Genomic DNA, 21148 nt, shown 5'->3' on the forward strand with positions numbered 1-21148 from the left:
TGCTGGGGCCTGAAAACCCCTGATCCAAGGGGGGGGGGATGAGACATAAAAGATTATTTATGTTTAAAAACTATTAGAATTTGCAATTCAAAGCAATTTGTAAAATTTGATATACAATAAATATACAATATACAATATACAATTTACAATATGCAACATGCAGCTTACAATACACATTATACAACATACAATATGCAACATACAGTATGCAATATACAATATACAATAAACAATGTACCGTATACAATTTGCAATATGCAATATATAATATACAATATACAATATACTATATGCAATATACAATATACATATACAATTTATAATATACAATGTACATTATACAATATACAATATACTATATACAATATACTATATACAATATACAATATACAATGTAAAATGGTTATTATATATTTACAAAATACAATAACGCTAGAAGTAGAAATTTGAATTTGATAGATAAATTGATAATGTCCGCAATACTGAAAGAGATAAGAGGATTCTAAGTGCAAATGCATTATATATATTTGTCTTTCCGCAGGTGAAGGAAAAATACCTTAATACTTAGGAAAAAAGGCTTGAAAAAAAATAAAGTTTTTACATGGGTTATAAAACTTAGGATAAAGAAATTAATTTTAGATATTTTTTGAAATATTTGTTCATATCTCATCACTAATACTAATTAAGCAAATTCTTGTTTAAAACACCCGATCGAGAAATTCATTCGTTACAGTGATAACCAGAAAACTCTGAAATAGGAAGACGAATTTTATTATAATACAGTTTTACACAGCAATTGTGCAGTGTAAACAGACCCATTTCCCTAAATTTTTTTTTTTTTAGTGTCAAACTATTTGCTTCTTAAAAGCATCAAATGCACAATTGAGTATGGCATTACTGTCGTCTTCATATTCCAACGTTTTCTGGTTATTACTGTATATTTTTAGAATTTTTATATGTTAAAATTTAAAGTCAATAAGATTTTTGATTTTGTTTACAAGTCAAGGCAATTGCTTTTACTTCAGTTTATATGTAATTCAAAATTAAACTCGAATCAATTCCAGTGGTTGTTATATACGACCTAATTTAATGTACACAGGGGGCGGAAACGTCATGTACGTGTGTCTGTACCAAAAGAGTGTAGCCCGGTTTCTTTGTCCGGTTCTAGCTATGATTTAGCTGCGACTTCCTAGCTTAGCTATGATTTTGTATTCGTTAGTCCAAAATCAGAGCAAGATCGAAGCTTAGGTTAGATCTGAAGTCGGAGCTAAATATCAGCTGAACATCAGCTGATGGAAATCACACCTGAGGTTGGATTTAGCTTCGACTTCACAGCTAAATCACAGCAAATGGGAACATTTTTTGCTGTCAGATAGGAAGGCCAGCTGTCATCAAATCATAGTCAGAGCAGCTTAGATTGGATTTATAAAACAAATTACTTGTACTTTGACTAGATCTGAAATCATACTAAATCCAACCTCAAAATTTTGACTTATGAATGAGCTTTGACTATGATCTGAAATCTAACCTTGTAGCTATGATCTCAAATCATAGTCAGAGTCAAAGCAAGTTACAGCTCGACAAAGAAACCGGGCTTGTGTGTCCAAGTAATACAGTAAGTATACAGTACATAAGAATCTCGGTATTGTACAGTCTAGGAGAGTACATTTGTTTATTGTTAATTGTTTACTTAAAAATAAGTTTAATATATATGTAATATATTATTTATACATTTAAGTCAAACCTATAAGCCAAATTTCATGCAAAGAATATAATTTGATTAAAGTTTAAAATAAACTACTCGTTATACAAGCTCAATTATAATTGACGACATTGTTCTGCAATTTCCTTGACTGTAGTCATGGTGTGTGTCTGTACCAAAAGAGTGTGCGTTTGTAATAACGAATCCATCTGCAAAGCAGTGCGACTGGCTTTCTCATGCCAGACCAGCGCCATTTCCCTTCCTTTTATTCTTATTCCCTGCATGTAACCCTCTAATCAAAGTGTGGCATGTCTGATTCACAACAATACCATAATCCTTTTTCTGTGCAAGACTGACAAAGATATTGCCATTTTATGTTTAAACATTGATAATTTTCAATTGCGATAATTACATGTAAGGATTACTTGAAAATAAGTTGACTCGTTTAAAATGTCGTCTTCAGATTGTTTCTTTTTTATAGTTATAAATTCACCCAACTAGTTGTGATATACACAGCAATCATTTTTCATACTTTTCTTGTTTTCTAGGATGTCCCCATAAAAATGGTAATTGAGTGACGATTTGACAGTTGAGTGACGACTTTGACAGTTGAGAGATGACTTTGACAGTTGAGAGAGACTTTGACAGTTGAGAGATGACTTTGACAGTTGAGAGATGACTTTGACAGTTGAGAGATGACTTTGACAGTTGAGTGACGACTTTGACAGTTGAGAGACGACTTGAAGATCACGTCCTATTCGAATTGTTTTCAGTGTATATGTTACGTGATTTTAAAATGTGGCCGACCTTATTTTTACTTCCGAAATCAACAGAGAGATAATAGATTTTTGTCAAGATTTTAAGAAACTAAAAAAATCAAAATACACTTTAAAAATCATTTTAATTATACAGTACTGGCAAGGTAGTAAAACGTTTAAACTTCGATACATTCTAGGTGATTAATGAACAATTTTTAAAGCTGTTTAAATCTTAATTCCCTTGTTTTTTGGTCGTCCTGTGAGTAAACATGATTATATATCATATCCTGAAACCAAATTTAATGAATTTGAGCTACGTTGCTGAACTCTACAACTGCCGGTTCTAATATAAACCACGGATTCAAAGTCAAAGATTAAGTAAAGATTTGAATTGGTGACTCAAATTTGAACCGGTGGGGATAGGCAGTTCAAAATCATTAAATTCGGTCTCTGGAAAAAAAAAAACTAATACATATTTTGTTCTAAGTAGTATCTACTGTCTCGGCTCGTTGATTAATCATGTTTTCATGTAACAAGGTACACCACAAGGTATCATCTACTGTCTCAGCTCGTTGATTAATCATGTTTTCATGTAACAAGGTACACCACAAGGTATCATCTACTGTCTCAGCTCGTTCATTAATCATGTTTTCATGTAACAAGGTACACCACAAGGTATCATCAACCGTCTCAGCTCGTTGATTAATCATGTTTTCATATAACAAGGTATACCACAAGGTATCATCTACTGTCTCAGCTCGTTGATTAATCATTTCACCACAAAGTATCATCAACCGTCTCAGCTCGTTGATTAATCATGTTTTCATATAACAAGGTATACCACAAGGTATCATCTACTGTCTCAGCTCGTTGATTAATCATTTCACCACAAAGTATCATCAACCGTCTCAGCTCGTTGATTAATCATGTTTTCATATAACAAGTTTCACCACAAAGGATGAGACTTCAGAGACGACTTTAAACATTTATTAAGTCCTTTCTTATTCAGTAACTTCCAGTTAGCTTTAGCAATGGACACTCAAAATTCTCATAAACGTCGTTGATGAGAGGTGGGGAAGGATTTTCTCCGCTTTCATCTGACAAGCGGAGAAAATACTTCCATCCTCTGACCAACAATGTTGTCACTTCATGGCTTCCGCCAATCTGCAGTTACGTCATATGAGGATTTTGAATGCCATTGCTATGAAGGCGACATTTTCCGTACATTGCGGCGCATCCAGAGTATTAAACCTTAATAAACAAAAACAACCTTGCTTCCAACTGTGCTAGCTAGACTTAATCTCACCATTAGTATATATATATTTGCATTATTTGATCTTCACTCTATACCATTAACAAATAAAAATGAAACTTTAAAATTATCCTCTATATGGCTGTATTTATTCATACCAGTAAACAATGAAATTGAGAAAACATTGAGGAAAGATTTCAAAAATGTTGAAATTCTCATTTTGATTGTAGCGTTAAAATGCATGGGTTTGCTTTATACATATCAGCAAATTTCTGCAGGGTGTTTCAGAATAAATGTGAATACCAAGAGTGTGCAATGAAAAGTTGACAGAGGTTGCATACATTTTGAGACACCCTGCACCATACATTTTTGACACACCTGGATTAAGGAAGTTGAAATAATCTCAAGCGAAATAAAAACATTTTTGACATGATGCTGGGAGGGGGGGGGGGGATGTGAATTAGTATGTATCTGTGTAGCACCATGGTTTAATAAATAAATACTGTATTCTCTTGCAGATTGGGAAGGGGGGGGGGTTAGGGGTCAATGCCCCCGTGTAACCATATCTTAAAAGAATGGATGAGTAATCGTTTGAATGAAATTATGAATATGAGAATGGAACAAAACTAAAAAAGTGTGTTGGGTCTCAAAATGTCAAAAAAGTTTAAATTCACCAAATGTGCAGAATATACATAAATTCCAGTAACAACAGATATAGCTTTATATTAATTAATTAATCATGTAATTAATCGACTGAATAATCAATTATAGATTCTATGAGGTACTTTGCAAACCTTTATATAACAAGCATATACATTGTATAAATACACCATTCTCCCCCCCCCCCGCTCCAATTCAAGGGGCTGGGTTTCACATTGAAAAATAAAGTCTTACAAATATAAAATTGACTTCAGTCTCTTTTTTGAAAGGAATCACATTTTTCCAATTCCTAAATAGATCCTGCTCTAATAAAGCTTAGCGACATGTTTATGCTTGTTGCTTGAAATATAACGTCAGCTTTAAAGGCACAAAGAGAGCAGTCTATATACTATTTATATATCATAATGAATATATAAATATACCTAGTCCTTGTAATATTTACCAGGATTCAACTTTAAGTTGAAATCCTGGTTTCATTAAATTTTAATTCTTCAATCACACTAAGATTAGTTTTTTATAACAAATATTCATCTGGCAGGCAGTTTGGGTATACGTGTGCTTCAGGGGTCACTCTATAGTTGAGCCATGCAGTTGGATTCAGGCAGTTTAGGCAGCTAGCCAGGTCATTGTTCAGACTGCCTCTTTGAATCCTAATTTTTCTTTCATAATTTTCGAGATTGAAAAAGAGAGAGATGGATATCTCCGGGTCAGAAGCTTTACTCCGGGTGGGGGTGTAAGCTGGGAGATGAACTTTTCTCCAAATAGGAGTGTAAGCAGAGGTTATCTCTGCTCCGAGTTTGAATGAGAGTAGGAACTATGTGAAATATCTGTAAATGACTAAACTATGTAAAAATAGTTTTATTAAGTACTGAATCTGCTGTACAGTGTACGGTCACATTTGCTGTACGGTATATCACTGTAGGGTACGGGGTTGTGCAGGTACAGCACACATCCCTGTAGGGTACGTTTTGAAGAACCGTATGGGTACAGCAGAGCGCTGTGCAGTGCACAGTGTAGGTATAAATCTGGCAGTGAATGCAAGTACAGCTATCAGCACCAAGAAAACAGTTTTTCTGAAAAAAATAGGAATAATTATTAAATAATACATACAAAAACATTGTAAATAAAGGATACAATATTTTTTCAGGCCATGGAGGAATTATTTTTGAAGATAAAGGGGGGGGGAGTTATTAAGATTTTAGATTTTAAATTCACGGTAAACTGAAGTTAACTCGACGTATGATTGAAATCTTATATGTTTTCAATCACTTTATTAAAGAATAATAATGTTTTGCACTTCTAATATCTAACCGGGGCAAATTTTATTTTCTCATCATTGTACATAAAATGTACTCCAATGTACTCTAATGTACTCAAAGCTAGACGAGCTCTGAGGTCACAAAGTCGGACTATTAATCTCCTTCTGTCTAGTTCCCAGTGAACTGTGCTAATTATTTTTGCATACCTAGTACTGTTGTTGTTGTAACTGTTGTTGCTGCTGGTGCAGTTGTTGCTGCTGCTGCTGAAGTAGCTGTTGTGGTTGATGTTGTGGTGGTGGATGTTGGTAAAGTTCAGCATGAAGGGGAGGAAAGACAAGTTTGTATCTACTGGTTCTCTTCAGATGTCCCAGAACTAGATGATGGGCCTCGCCAAGCTCTCTGAAATATTTTTTTACAATTATTTGAATTTTTTAATACAATTTAAAAAAATAGATTGTATAAGACATGATTAGGGATTGTTGTAAATGTGTGAAATATTTAAACAGGTTTTAGAAGAAAGAGAAACCAAAAGAAAGTACATTTTAGGAAAAATGTAGAAAAATACATTTGATCAATAGATATAAAACAGCTGGACAGCTAGACAGCTAGATAGCTACAAGAAAACAAAACAGCTAGATAGCTTGACTAAACAGACACACAGATAGACAGCCAAACAGATAAACAGATAGACAGCTAGCTACACATTTCGGCTTGACAAAGCAAGAGCTTGACAGCTGAACAGCAAGACATCTGGGCAACCAAACAGCTAGACATTTAGCCACCGCTGGACAGCCTAAAAGATAGAAAACTAGTAGGCTAAATTAATAAACAGCTATACAGCCCTAGAAAATTAGACATCTAGGCAGCTCTAGAAACTAGACAGCTATGCAGTCATAGAAACTAGACAGTTAGGCTGCTCTAGAAACTAGACAGTTAGACAGCCCCATAAACTACACAGCAAGACATATCTAGAAACTAGACAGCTAGACATCTCTAGAAGCTAGACAGCTAAACAGCTCTAGAAACTATAATGACAGCTAAACAGCTCTATAAACTACACAGCAAGACATATCTAGAAACTAGACAGTTAGACATCTCTAGAAGCTAGACAGCTAAACAGCTCTAGAAACTAGACGGCTAAACAGCTCTAGAAACTAAACAGCTAGACAGCTCTATAAACTATGACAGCTAAACAGCTCTAGAAACTACACACTACACAGTTAGACAGCTCTAGAAACTAGACAGTTCTAGAAAACTATAGACAGTTAGAATATACCTCAATTTTTGTCTCTTATTAACCAACTGATGAAGAAGATTGGATTCTCCTGTAATAATGTTAAGGGATGTATTCTGTAGCTCGAACTCCAGGGCTTCAAGGATAGTATGGGAGACAGTATCAACATCTCCTCGTTCCACTACTCCAGCTCGATCTAGGAGAATATATATTTACTTGTCTCTTTGTTCGTATATATATGTACTAGCCTTAGAGGGCGCTTCGCGTCCATCTTCTAAATTAATTGTGAACATGTTCTCTTTGTGTACATCGTAAAACAAAACAAAAATAATTCGCGGATTTTCACAAAAAATTTCGTGGATTTTCAAAATTTTAAAAAATTTAATGGAAATCGAATTTTGATGGAGACAAATAATTGAAATTTTGATCATTTATAAACCTTCCCTGGGGTCCCTAGATGTCCCACAAAAATTTTGGGCCCGATCGGTTCAGCCGTTTTGACGTTTATTGGATACAAACAAACAGACAGACAAACAAATAAACAGACAGACAAGCCAAATTTATATATGTACACTAGGCTTTTAGGGCGCTTCGCGCCCATCTTCTATTTAAATTGTGAACATGTTCTTTTTGTTTACATTTTTACAAAATTAAAAACCTTTAAAACACATTTTTAAACATTTTTTATCATTCATAAACCTTCCCTGTGGTCACGTGATGTCCCACAAAAAATTTGGGTCCGATCGGTTCAGCCGTTTATTGGATACAAACAAACAAACAGACACCCAGACAAACAGACAGACAAGCCAAATTTATATATAGATATTGTTGTAATCTCTGTTTGTATGTTTGTTTGTTTGTGTGTCCGGTCATAATTATGAACCCCTTGACCGGTTTGCCTCCAATTTTGATTGGGAAACTCGGGAGAACCACGGGAATAATCTTGACTTTTAGAGTCTAGGTTGAGTGGATCGATTTAAATAGCAAAAATTCAGTTTCCCGGTAAAATCTACCGGTTGCGGGTAAACGGCGGGAGTAACTATGATAAACCTGGGTTGTCAAAAGGGTTGAACTCACACGACCCCAAGGAAGGTTTATGGATAGATATTTTGAAATTCAGTAATTTGAAAATACGTGAAATACGATTGACTAAGAAAAATGGAAGCTTGAGGAGCAATGTTTAATAAATCAAATTGTTACTAGAAAAGAGGCTTGAAGCCCCTTTGAAATGTATTTATATATATATATTTGTTTGTTTGTTTTTGTACCCAATAAATGTCAACATGGGTGATCTGATTGTGCCAATTTTTTTTGCAGAACCAAAAATGACGCCATAAAAGGTTTATGACCGGTAGAAAAAAATAATTTCAAAGAATCTGCGCAATTTTCTGGTTTTATGATCCACGAAGAGAACATAATAACCTGGTTTTGAGAATATTCTGTCTTCATTAAAAAATTTATAGCAAATAGATATTTTTGTTTTTATTTTTGAACTAGAGTTATCTTTTAACTTTCATTGAAAGTTGTAATTATAGAAAGTTGAAAAGCAGGATTTTAAGAAATAAAAAAAATAAAGCTTTTTTTTTTAAAAAAAAAGGTTCATTCGAAATGATGAGCAAAACAAGAAAATTGTTAAAAAGAGAAATTGAACAATTAAATAGAATTATTGACGATGGTGGAAAATATTTCAGACAAAAATATTTTCCTTGTTTTTCAAATAAAACAAATTATTTCTAGATGTTTTAAGAAGGTAAATGTTAGTTTTAACAAACTGTTTCATTAGTTTTGGAAAATTAAAAGACGAGCCTAGAATTGATTTAAAATGAAAATAAAAATTTACTTTTTTTTCTTTTTCGTTTTTTTCTTTAAAAATAATAAAAACTGACCAGGCTGCAATAGAATAAAGGCCGAGTAGAGAGACAGGGCCATTTCTGACAATTCCATTTCCGCTATACTTCTCACAAATTCAAACACCTAAAAATGAATAAATATGATTTTAAAAGAAAAAAATAAAGCTTTCTTTGTGTGTTCACACTATACGATTTTTAAAAATCATCTAAACCACAAAATAGAATTTTTTTATTGCCTTTTAGTCGCATAACAAAACAAATATGTGAACTTTACCAGACTTTTTAAAGAAAATTCTGCACTGCTAAAATTTTTTTTAATATTATAATTTTATAAATGTATAATGTTTCTGTTTGTTTAATAAAGTATTTGAGAAGAAGCTAAAAAAATTTTCTAATAAAATGTAATTTCTTTAACTTCTGTAATGCAATATATGTAAATCTATTTTTAAATGTGTCTTGTTTGTCTGTTTATTTGTCTTTTTATTTGTCTTGTTTGTCTGTTTATTTGTCTTGTTTGTCTGTTTATTTGTCTTGTTTGTCTGTTTATTTGTCTTGTTTGTCTAATTATTTGTCTTGTTTGTTTGTTTATTTGTCTTGTTTGTCTGTTTATTTGTCTTGTTTGTCTGTTTATTTTTCTTGTTTGTCTGTTTATTTGTCTTGTTTGTCTGTTTATTTGTCTTGTTTGTCTGTTTATTTGTCTTATTTGTTTGTTTATTTGTCTTGTTTGTCTATTTATTTGTCTTGTTTGTCAGTTGTAAACATATTATTTGAAACCCTAGCTGACTTTTCGATTGATTAAACTTTTTTCGGTTCTACCTGACTGACAAACTTCATCTCCATTGAGTTGCCTGTATTCATGAACGCCTCCATGGGCAGTACAGTGTCGAAGAACAAGACGACCTTCCTCTCCACACTATAGTATCGAACCATTCGTAGTATTGCAACTTCAAATGCCCCTAAAAAAATAACAAAATTGTTTGGATTCTTTATTGAAAAGCATTTTTTTCTGAATTATAGAAAAATGAATTGTAAATCAAACCAAAAATGTGCAAATGATAAAACTTGAATGCCGACCTAAATGGTATCGAATTTAACAAAAATCAAATGTTTGTGGTGAACCCTGTATGTTCTAAGTATTATGAAGGATGGATACAATAACGGTAAATTGTTAATTTAAATTGATGCACACGTGTCTAACTAAAGGAAGTTTTATTTTTGCATTTTTTAAAACTTTTATTTTTCATTAAATCATTTGATAGAAATATTTTTAAAATCCTGATTAACAACTGTCTTGGGTGTAAAATCAAATCGAGAGAAGTTACGATGTCGCAAAATCGTTGTACCTGTCTTGACAAGAGCAATCTGATCCTCCTGCTCCAACCTCTGGAACCCGGGCAACATCTTTCCGAACTCAATAATCTGCTGGATCAGGTTCGTCAGCCGCTGGGCACACAACATCCACAACTCCTCCCGGCTCTAGATAGATAGATAGATGGACAGATAGATAGATAGATAGATAGATAGATAGATAGGTTCATAGATAGATAGATAGGTTCATAGATAGATAGATAGTAGATAGATAGATAGATAAATAGATAGATAGATAGACATATAGAGATATAAATAGATAGATATATAGATATTTACATAGATAGATAGATAGATAGATAGATAAATAAATAGATAGATAGACATATAGAGATATAAATAGATAGATATATAGATATTTACATAGATAGATGGATAGATAGATAGATAGATAGATAGATAGATATGTACAGGGTTACCCACAAAGGATGAGACTTCAGAGACGACTGTATAAAATTTGTATATTCGGTTTTCTTGCAATCAGGGCTTATTGTAGGTCAAAACTGGCTTATTTCTGTGCTTAATCATTTAGTAAACCATGAAAATATTAAATAGAAGTCAGAAACCAAAACTCAAGCTTCAAATCGTCATATTTTTAGAGTTTTGGGTCGTCTTTACAGTATCATCCTTTATTAAAGAATAGTTTAATAACAGAAAAACGATCTTTTTAAAAACGATTTCTAAAAAATGGAGAATATTCTAGTTTTTCTATCTAACCATTGATAATTTTCGGTTTCTCTTCAAACGTCTATATAATAAATTAACAGAAATCTGATTTAGAAAATAAAAATGACGATATCTCCCTTATTGCTAACACGTTTATCACAGGTGTTGCTTTTGGAATTGAAGATCATTTGTATTTACGCAAAAAGTCCCTGAAAGGAATTGAGTTTTTGCCACAAACTCTGATTTTCTAATTTCAATTTTGTTGCAACCCACTGTCATAGACCTTTAATGTTTCAAATAATGTATGCTTGAAATATCAAAGGTTTACATCATAAGGTTGCAAAGATATAGGTTTTACAAAAACTGAATTTGTGGCAAAGACTCAATTCTTTTACCTTGGTTTTAAACTGCTGCAGAATCTCTGTGTTTACGGGTTGGTTGAGTAACTCCTGTATTTGATGTGTGCTAAGCAGGCAGGTCAGCTGGTGTGCGTTCAAAATACATTCAGACAGGAAGTATCGGAACTGGTCGGGGTCTAAATAGATATTTAGATAGGTTATTTGTCTGTTAGGGGTCTATATAGATATGTAGATAGGTTATTTGTCTGTTAGGGGTCTATATAGATATTTAGATAGGTTATTTGTTTGTTAGGGGTCTATATAGATATTTAGATAGGTTAAGTGTCTGGTCGTGGTATAAACAGATATTTAGATAGGTTAATTGTATGTTCGGGGTCTATAAATATAATTTTTGAATGTAATTTTGTAAATTTTGTAAATTTTACAAGTTTGTATGCTGACCGTGTTTAAGGTGTTCAAGTTGTTTATCTAGCTCTGTATGTTGAAGAGGTGCTGCTACTGTAGTAGAGTCAACATAGCCACCAGGATCTACTCCTTCCACTCCATCCACTCCTTCAACACCTTCCACTCCTTCCACTCCTTCCACTCCTAGAGATCCAGTACACTCCTGCTTTATAGTTATACGTTCTACTCCTAGAGGAGTAGGAGTACTTGGTCCTCCAGAACCTAACCCTCCACCTCCAGTGTTTAATCCACTACCTAGATCTGAACCACCGCCAAGACCTGGAGGAGAACCCAACCTTGATCCAGACGGAATTTTTAAACCTGAAACAAAACCATTAAAAATAGAAAGAGAATTTTTAAAGATATTCTTCTTTACATAAAAATTTCCACTGTTAACACTCTTAATCTCACCTACAATCAAGGTTTTACTCTGGATGCGCTCCAATGTGCTCCAATGTTCTCCAATGCGCACCAATGTGCTCCAATGCACGGAAAATCTCGTCTCCTTGGTAAAGATAGATAGAATCCGCATATGACGTCACTCTCTCCTCTATAATCAGTGACGTCATATGCGGATTTGATCTATCTATGCTAAGGAGATGACATTTTCCGTTCATTGGAGCACATCGAAAGTAATCAACCTTAATATACAAACTTGCCTACAATACATAGATCAATATTATCACCTGTATGCATCGTTAAATCTGAATCGTTAAAGTTTGTTGTTGAATCAACGAACTCGTCAAAACTGTTGGTCTGGAAGCTGGTCTGTTGTTGTTGCTGTTGCTGCTGTTGTTGTTGTTGCTGCTGCTGCTGTTGGTGGGTGTAGTGGGGGCTGTAGTTAAAGTCGGTGTACTGGAACCTGAGCAAGGGATATCATTAATTTAAAAGTAAAAATTCAAATATCTGAATGATTTGTTGGGAATTAAATAGATTTTTTACGATCCGAGTTGAATGTTGCATCTTTCCAAATTTGAATAAACACTACGTTCTTCAGTGTGAGTCGTTTTTAACAATTTTTTCCTTATAGACGCAACAGATAGAAGTAAAATTAGTAGCGATCAAAAGCGCTTTTTTATCGCATTAAGTCTATACCCCCTTTCATTTTTCGCGAACACTCCCTTTAACCTTCACAGACATTTAGTTAATAAAAGAAATAATTATATAGAGCGTTTTAAAACTGTTCCTGCATATTTCATGGCTATTTATTTATTATTTACAATTACAGAGAATTACGTATAACAATAAAAAACATTTAAAAAAATTCAAGACGACATTTTGTGAATTCTTTCGATATGTCCGCAGTTCTGGATTAAACTGAAGTAAAATCACTTACTGAGAACTGGGATAGAGAGGCTCCGTAGAAGATGGAGGTTCAACAAGAGAGGAATCAGGACTGTTTCCTGGAGCTCGCTAAGCAACAAACAAATTAATAATTGAAAAAAGTATTTTAAAAATAGATTTATCAAAAAGAAAAATTATATGAAAGAAGGATTTTAATTGAATTTATGATAAAAATAAACATTTAGAAGAACATTGTTTGGTATAGAAAATGAAGAAAATTGAGAAATAAATCTAATATAAACTACAGGGTTACCCACAAAGGATGAGACTGTAAACACGACTTAAAACTTTAAAGATTTGACGATCCCACGGCAAAGTTAAATCTTCTGACTCGGATAAAGTCATGAAACGACTGAATAAAATATCTGACAAAGAAAGACACAATTTTACAGTGGCGGGGAATTATAACAGATAGTATAAATGTCGTACAGTCGTCTCTGAAGTCTTATTCTTTGATGGAAACCCTGAAAAATGGCGCATAAATGTCGTCTTCCAAGTTTGAAAATATCAATATATATTAACCCTAGAATTTGCACAATTTACACCAGGATTTTTCATGAATTTATGATAAAATTAAATGTTTAGGAGAACATGTTTGGTACGGAAAATGAAGAAAATTACTAAATTACTTCAACTAAAATGGCGCATAAATTTCGTCTTCCAGGTTAGATAATAACAATATATATTTACCCTGGAATTGGCCTGATGGAAGCTTACTTCTTCTTCAACTTTCTCCCTTTGCTTCTTAGACATCCGCCCAAACTTCACGGCTAGATAGATAGATATATATATAAAGAAAGATAGATAGATAGATAGATAGATAGATAGATAGATAGATAGATAGAAGGATATATAGATAGATAGATAGATAGATGGATATATAGATAGATAAATAGATATACAAAAAGTTTTAGCTCTATGTGAAAAACATGCACGAGCCGTCTCCCGTCTCATATTTGAATATCTTTTGTTCTTTTGATGGATCAAAATGCAGTTTTAAGATTAGGATTGCTTAAATAATAATAACATTTAGTTGTATTTAACATTCAAGTATTTGATATAATTTGTATTTATAAATATCTAGGTATGGCGGCCATGTCATTAAAGTTTTGATCTCTGATTTAAAATCCGTCACGTAACAGAAACATTTTAAAAAGATTAAACCAATTTAAAAATCTGCATTTAATGAGTGAAACTGGGTTCTAAACAAGGATTTCTATTTTACATTACCCACCAAAAAATGATATAAAAATCAATTCTATTAAAAATGATGTTCCATTGTTTTGAAAAAATACCACTCTTTGTAACTGAAGTTTTCCCATGGTTTCCCATGAAATGCATTTCTTGATTTATGTATAAATATAAAACTAAACCATTTTTACTTTCTTTCTGCTCTAGGAGGGGAAACAAGGGGAGTCAAAAAGCCAACCCCACCCCATGAAACCTGTATATTTCCCCCCCCCCCCTACTTGGTTTAGTGCGCACCGCGCATTGGCGCGTAACAGCTTGAAACAGCTTGTTGCAGCCCTCTCTAGTGTGACGTAGACACTATTGACCTAATTCTTAAAAATATAGAGTAACCTTACTAGTCATCAACCTATATAATACCTTTCTAAACCTGTTGTACTACCTTTCTAAACCTGTTGTACTACCTTTCTAAACCTGCTGTACTACCTTTCTAAAACTGTATACTACCTTTCTAAACTTGTATAATGCATTTCTAAATTTCTAAATCTGTTATACTACCTTTCTAAACTTGTATAATGCCTTTCTAAACCTATATATTACCTTTCTAAACCTGTATACTACATTTCTAAACCTGTATAATGCCTTTCTAAACTATATACTACCTTTCTAAGCCTATATATTACATTTCTAAACTTATATACTACCTTTCTAAACCTGTATTATACGTTCTAAGCCTAAATAATACCTATCTAAACCTGTATAATACCTTTCTAAACCTATATTCAGCATACTATTTAAACCTGTATTCAGCATACTGTCTAAACCTGTATTCAGCATACTGTCTAAACCTGTATTCAGCATACTGTCTAAACCTGTATCCTATATCTTCAAAACACCTAACGGATCGAAACCTATGACTAGGTAATTATTCTGGAAATTTTGAACCTGGAGTTCCCGCCAATTTCTTCTTCCATTAGTTGCTAGAGGCTATCTTGTAGGTTTTACACGATTAGAAACTATACAAGAGATGGGAGAAGACTGGAAAAAGTGTATTAGGAAAAAACTAGACGATATCTTTTGAATAATATTATGTCTGCAACCATTTTTTTCTTCCTTAATTTAACATTTTCAGATTTGCAGATTTTGGTGGCATTACTTTTTTATCGAAAATTTGTAAAGCAAATTTTCTTCGGCCGATCTTGCCTTGTTTCAACCACTCGTGGAATAAATAAAGAATAAATGTGCACATGTAATCTGTAGTCTGCACACCTAGACTTGCAAAAACTTGGGCCGGGAATATTTGCAAAATTTAAAGTACGACGTGATATATAAACAGGAAACAAGATAAGAGTAGCAGGAAACAAGATAAGAGTAGCAGGAAACAAGATAAGAGTAGCAGGAAACCATGAAAATAAGGAAACAGATAGTATACATTTCTCTACAGTCTCATCCTTCGTGGGTAACCCTGTATATAATACTGCATATAGCTATATACATCTATATATAAATTTGGCTTGTCTGTCTGTTTGTCTGTCTGTCTGTTTGTATCCAATAAACGTCAAAACGGCTGAACCGATCAGGCACAAATTTTTTGTGGGACATCAAGGGACCACAGGGAAGGTTTATGAATGATCAAAATTTCAAATATTTGTCTCCATCAAAATTCTATCTTCATTAAATTTTTGAAAATTTTGAAAATCCACGAAATATTTGTGAAAATCCGCGAATTATTTTTGTTTTGTTTTACGATGTACACAAAGAGAACATGTTCACAATTAATTTAGAAGATTGGCGCGAAGCGCCCTATAAGGCTAGTTATGTTTATACATTTATATATTCTTTTCTTTAATATGAACTTTAATGCCTCAAATTGTCTTCCATGATCCATAAATTTAGAAATAAAAAACACAAGGAAGAATTGAAGATGTTTGCTTCAGACCATCGTTTTTCAACATTCCCCTAGGAAAATCCCCCCCCCTCTTCTCCCTCCCTTCCGAACAAAACAAAAAACAATTTCCTGGAAATATAAAGAAAAGATGAATTTTCTCGGATTCTAAATTCTGAAAATTAAACTCAGTTCTCGTTTTAACTCAATTTATCTCGTGAAACTGGAGTATTGTATATGTCCTTTCGTCATAAGAGAAAAAAATATGCAAATTTCGTCTTCAGCAAAATCTACGAAAAATAAAATATTTCCAAAATATCCTTGGTTTTCTAACTTTCTGTATAACAGTCTTTCATATTCATTTGCCTAGAAACTAGACTTTTTACCTCACTCAAACAATTTCTAATTTAGAAACTTTGAAAAGATTAGAGGTTTGTAAAAAGGTTTGGATTTTAATGAATAGAAATTTTAGGAGCTAAATTACACCCTTTTACAACCCTTTTCCCCGGTTTATATAAAACCCCGCGAATGCTCTATTGTCCATCTTTTCGTTTTGTAGCTCTCTGCACCCTCATCCTTTGAACTTTTCTTATCTGATTTCTGTAAAACTGTAGAGGGAAAACTAAAGATTTTTAAATAATTTCTTAGAATTTAGTTACTTTTGCAATTTGTAATTACTTTCTCCGAAATCCCTGTATCCCTGTATCGATGTATCCTTGTGTCCCTGTATCCCTGTATCCCTGTATCCATGTATCCCTGTATCCCTTTTATCCCTGTATCCTTGTACCCTGTATCGAGGTATCCCTGTATCCTTGTATCCCTGTATCCCTGTATCGATGTATCCCTGTATCCCTGTATCCCTGTATTCCTGTATCCCTGTATCCCTGTATCCCTGTATCCCTGTATCGAGGTATCCCTATATCCTTGTATCCCTGTATCCCTGTATCGATGTATCCCTGTATCCCTGTATCCCTGTATCGAGGTATCACTGTATCCCTGTATCCCTGTATTCCTTTTATCAATGGCATTGTATCCCTGTATCCCTGTATCCCTGTATCGATGTATCCCTGTATCGATGTATCCCTGTACCCCTGTATCCCTATATTGTTGTATCCCTGTATCCCTGTATCCCTGTATCCCTGTATCCCTGTATCCCTGTATCCCTATATCCCTGTATTCCTGTATTCCTGTATCCTTGTATCCCTGTATCCCTGTATCCCTGTATCCAACCTCGCCATGATAAATTACAAACTCATTCCCTCCCTATTCTAAATAATCTTCATTGTATCTTTCTATCAATTTCTTGAAAGTAAAAGAAGGATTTGAAAAATAAAATTAAAGAGAATAATAATCTTCTAAACAATAAAAGAAGGGGAAAAGTAATGACAAAAAGAAACTGAAAATCTATAAGAAAATGAATAGTTTTAATTTCAAACATTTAAAAGTAAAAAAGAATAGAAAGAAAAGATGAATAAATAGGAAAAAAGAAAATTACCGAAATAAAAAATAAAATCTATAAATTATCTAGTTTTAAATCAGCTGAATTCAGAGAATGGAAGGAAGAGATTGCTTTTGATCCNCCCCCCCCCCCTGGGGTAATCTTATCAGAGAACAGTATAATCTTGTAAGAAGTTTAATCTTTATATATGTTCTCAACTAATCTCACAACTTTACTCACAATCAAACATTTATCTTACTTTGGAGCAGTTTGTCGTTTTTATTATTAAAAAATGTTATCATACTTTTTTATAAGATGTCCGGCATACCTAGATACCTCGTTATCTAGACCGGCATACCTAGATATCTAGTTATCAAGGATACCTATCTACCTAGTTATCTAGGCCGGCATACCTAGATATCTAGTTATCTAGGCCGGCATACCTAGATATCTACTTATCTAGGTCGGCATACCTAGATATCTAGTTATCTAAGCCGGCATACCTTGATATCTAGTTATCAAGGATACCTATCTACCTAGTTATCTAGGCCGGCATACCTAGATATCTAGTTATCTAGGCCGGCATACCTAGATATCTAGTTATCTAGACCGGCATACCTAGATATCTAGTTATCTAGGCCGGCATACCTAGATATCTAGTTATCTAGACCGGCATACCTAGATATCTAGTTATCTAGGCCAGCATACCTAGATATCTAGTTATCTAGGCCGGCATACCTAGATATTTAGTTATCTAGTCCGGCATACCTAGATACCTAGTTATATAGTCCGGCATACCTAGATATCTGGTTATCTAGACCGGAATACCTAGATATCTAATTATCTAGGCCGGCATACCTAGATATCTAGTTATCTAGGCTGACATACCTAGATATCTAGTTATCTAGGCCGGCATACCTAGATACCTAGTTATCTAGGCCGGCATGATAAAACTATGAATAGATTAGATATAACATCTTTTATTTCTAAAGGAATTGCAACCTCATATCGCCGACCTTTTATATTTCAAACTATGAATTCTGTTAGATCAAATAATTGTTTGAAATATCAAAGAATTTACACAATGAGGTTTCAAAGATAAAGGGAATTATAGAAATTTTGAGTTTGATGATCTTATATAAACAGTTTTCTTGGGGTGTCCCAAAATGAAAATTTTTTAAATATTATTAATGATTATAATCCATCAATCAGAATCAATTAAGTACTCGATGTTGATCCCAACTCATAAAACATTAAAAACTAATAGGAAACGCATTATACACACCCTAGGATATCCATTCCTCATTATTTAGTATTGATTAGAACCCTTCAAGAGACTGTTCCCCCCTCTTTAGTACTGATCAGAACCCTTCAAGAGACTGTTCCCCCTTCTTTAGTACTGATCAGAACCCTTCAAGAGACTGTTCCCCCTTCATTAGTATTGAATAGAACCCTTCAAGAGACTGTTCCCCCTTCTTTAGTTATGATAATAACTCTTAAAGGGACTGAAAATGTAATTTCTAGTAAACTTCACTTGTTGGGTCTACATCAGATTCAAGGAAGGAAATTTACAGAATTGAACTTTTTTCCAGAAATAAAAACGACAAGAGTTTTATAATTTCGTATTACATATTTAAGATCAAATGCCACGGAAAAATGAGTTTAATATTAATATATCAATTGCATTCATATTTCAGGGCTATTTTAAACTCATTTTTCCGCGGCATTTAATCTTAAATATGTAATACGACATTATAAGAAATTCTTGCTATGTATTCATATATCTGGGATTCACTGTAGCCAGTCCCTTATAACCATTGGCTGGGTATGAAATGAGGCATATTATTTATATTTATTTTACATTCATATTCTGAACAAAGCCTCCATTTATCTATTTTTCTTTCTTTCTTGCCCGATCGGTTCAGCCGTTTTGACGTTTATTGGATACAAACAAACAGACAGACAAGCCAAATTTATATATAGATATAACAAAAACATTAAAAAAAAATTAAGTGAGTCAGGAGAAAATGTTTAAAGAAATGGAGTTTGTGGGCATATTTCCCCCCCGAGTTCCAAAAAAAGGATAAGTAAAGTTATATATTTATTGTTTATATTATATTTAATGGTGGATTGTTAGCAGTTTTATAAAACTTACAACTTTTAGAAATAAAAATTATAGATTTCTTTGTAATGTTTAAAAAATTAAAAGAGGCTTTATGGTTGTGAAAAAGATAAAGATTCTACACAAAGATGAGAAAGAAAAGAAAGCAGTGGAAGAAAAGACAACAAAAGAAAGGAAAATGAAAGAAAAAAGCCTTGCAGAAAATTCATAAATGTTTCGAGTGTATAAAAAAGTTTAAAAATCTTAATTTCGGTTTAAATCTATATAAATGAATACATGAATAGAGAACAGCAGTATTAGATCCAGATTAAGATTATTCAAAATTCAAATTTAATCGTTTGCGAAGCATTAAACGCTTATATGAAGAATTCTAATGGAACATTTTGGAGTTAGTGGCAGCCAGGGAGTTAGAAATACATTTAATTTATAGTTAGAGGCATTCATGGAGTTAGGAATACATTTGATATTAGTTGGACTTGGGGGCATTCATGGAGTTAGAAAAACATACAATTTTAGTTAGAAGAGAAGAGAAATTAAAGATATATTATCTATTCTTCATCAAACAAAGCTATTCCTGGTACCGTCTTTAATGAGTCATGCCACTACGGAAATGAAAAGCCCTTTTAAGTGAGAAACATGGCTCCTATGTTCGTAATGTAATTTATTTAAACCCTATACTCCTTTGAGGAGGGAGGGGGGGGGGGGAGGGGAATCAAGGAAATATAAGACTTGGCTAGAGTGAGGATATAAACTTCATTATATAATGTCTAGTAATCGTTGTTGTTCATTCAGGGATACAGGGATACAGGTATACAGGGAAACAGGGATACAGGGATACAGGGATACAGGAATACATGGATACATGGATACAGGGATACAGGGATACAGGGATACAGGGATACAGGTATACAGGGATACAGGGATACAGGGATACAGGAATACTGGAATACTGGGATACAGGGCTATAGAGGATACATGGATACAGGGATACAGGGATACAGGGATACAGGGATACAGGTATACAGGGATACAGGGATACAGGGATACAGGAATACTGGAATACTGGGATACAGGGCTATAGAGAATATAAGGATCTAGGGATACATCAATACAGAAATACAGGAAAACATGGATACAGTGATACAGATAATATAAGGATACTAGCTGAGAATACAATGGATAGACCGTGGATTTCCTTGTTCAGTGTTGACGATGAGAAAACTTTTGCTAATACATACATATTAACATAAAAACAAGATTTAACTAAAACACACAAAATCTGTGCAATGTTTAAAAAAAGAAGAAGAAGCAGTTGAAGGAGAAGGAGAAGAAGAAGAAGAAGAAGAAGAAAAAGAAGAAGAAGAAGAAGAAGAACATTAACAACAACAACAACAGCAGCAACAACAACACCAACAACAACAACAACTACAACAAGAACAAGAAGAACAACAAGAACAAGAAGAATAAGAACAAGAATAACAAGAACAAGAAGAAGAATAACAACAACAACAAGAAGAACAAGAACACGAAGGACAATAACAAAAAGAACAAGAAGAAAGAAAAAGTTCAACAAGATTAATGATTTGAATGTAAAACAACACTGAACAGATTAGTAGGTA

The 21148-nt window shown here is 33.4% G+C and overlaps 1 protein-coding gene across 1 annotated transcript in view; it reads right to left on the reverse strand.

The window, feature by feature from the left end:
* Nucleotides 1-3845: 3845 nt before the first annotated feature.
* The window catches only part of LOC111698724 (probable nuclear hormone receptor HR3), a 28631-nt gene continuing 11328 nt past the window's right edge, over nt 3846-21148 (reverse strand). The window contains exons 6-16 of the mRNA XM_023469140.1: nt 13587-13666; nt 12889-12965; nt 12239-12414; nt 11550-11873; nt 11145-11284; nt 10059-10191; nt 9532-9671; nt 8752-8839; nt 6908-7061; nt 5838-6030; nt 3846-5445 (exon numbers count right to left, since the gene is read on the reverse strand). Of these exons, the coding sequence (XP_023324908.1) occupies nt 5838-6030; nt 6908-7061; nt 8752-8839; nt 9532-9671; nt 10059-10191; nt 11145-11284; nt 11550-11873; nt 12239-12414; nt 12889-12965; nt 13587-13666 (1505 nt within the window). The 3' untranslated portion in view covers nt 3846-5445. The remainder of the gene's footprint in view (nt 5446-5837; nt 6031-6907; nt 7062-8751; nt 8840-9531; nt 9672-10058; nt 10192-11144; nt 11285-11549; nt 11874-12238; nt 12415-12888; nt 12966-13586; nt 13667-21148) is intronic.

This window comes from Eurytemora carolleeae, unplaced genomic scaffold, assembly GCF_000591075.1.
Source record: "Eurytemora carolleeae unplaced genomic scaffold, Eaff_2.0 scaffold331, whole genome shotgun sequence".
Classification (NCBI taxonomy): domain Eukaryota; kingdom Metazoa; phylum Arthropoda; class Copepoda; order Calanoida; family Temoridae; genus Eurytemora; species Eurytemora carolleeae.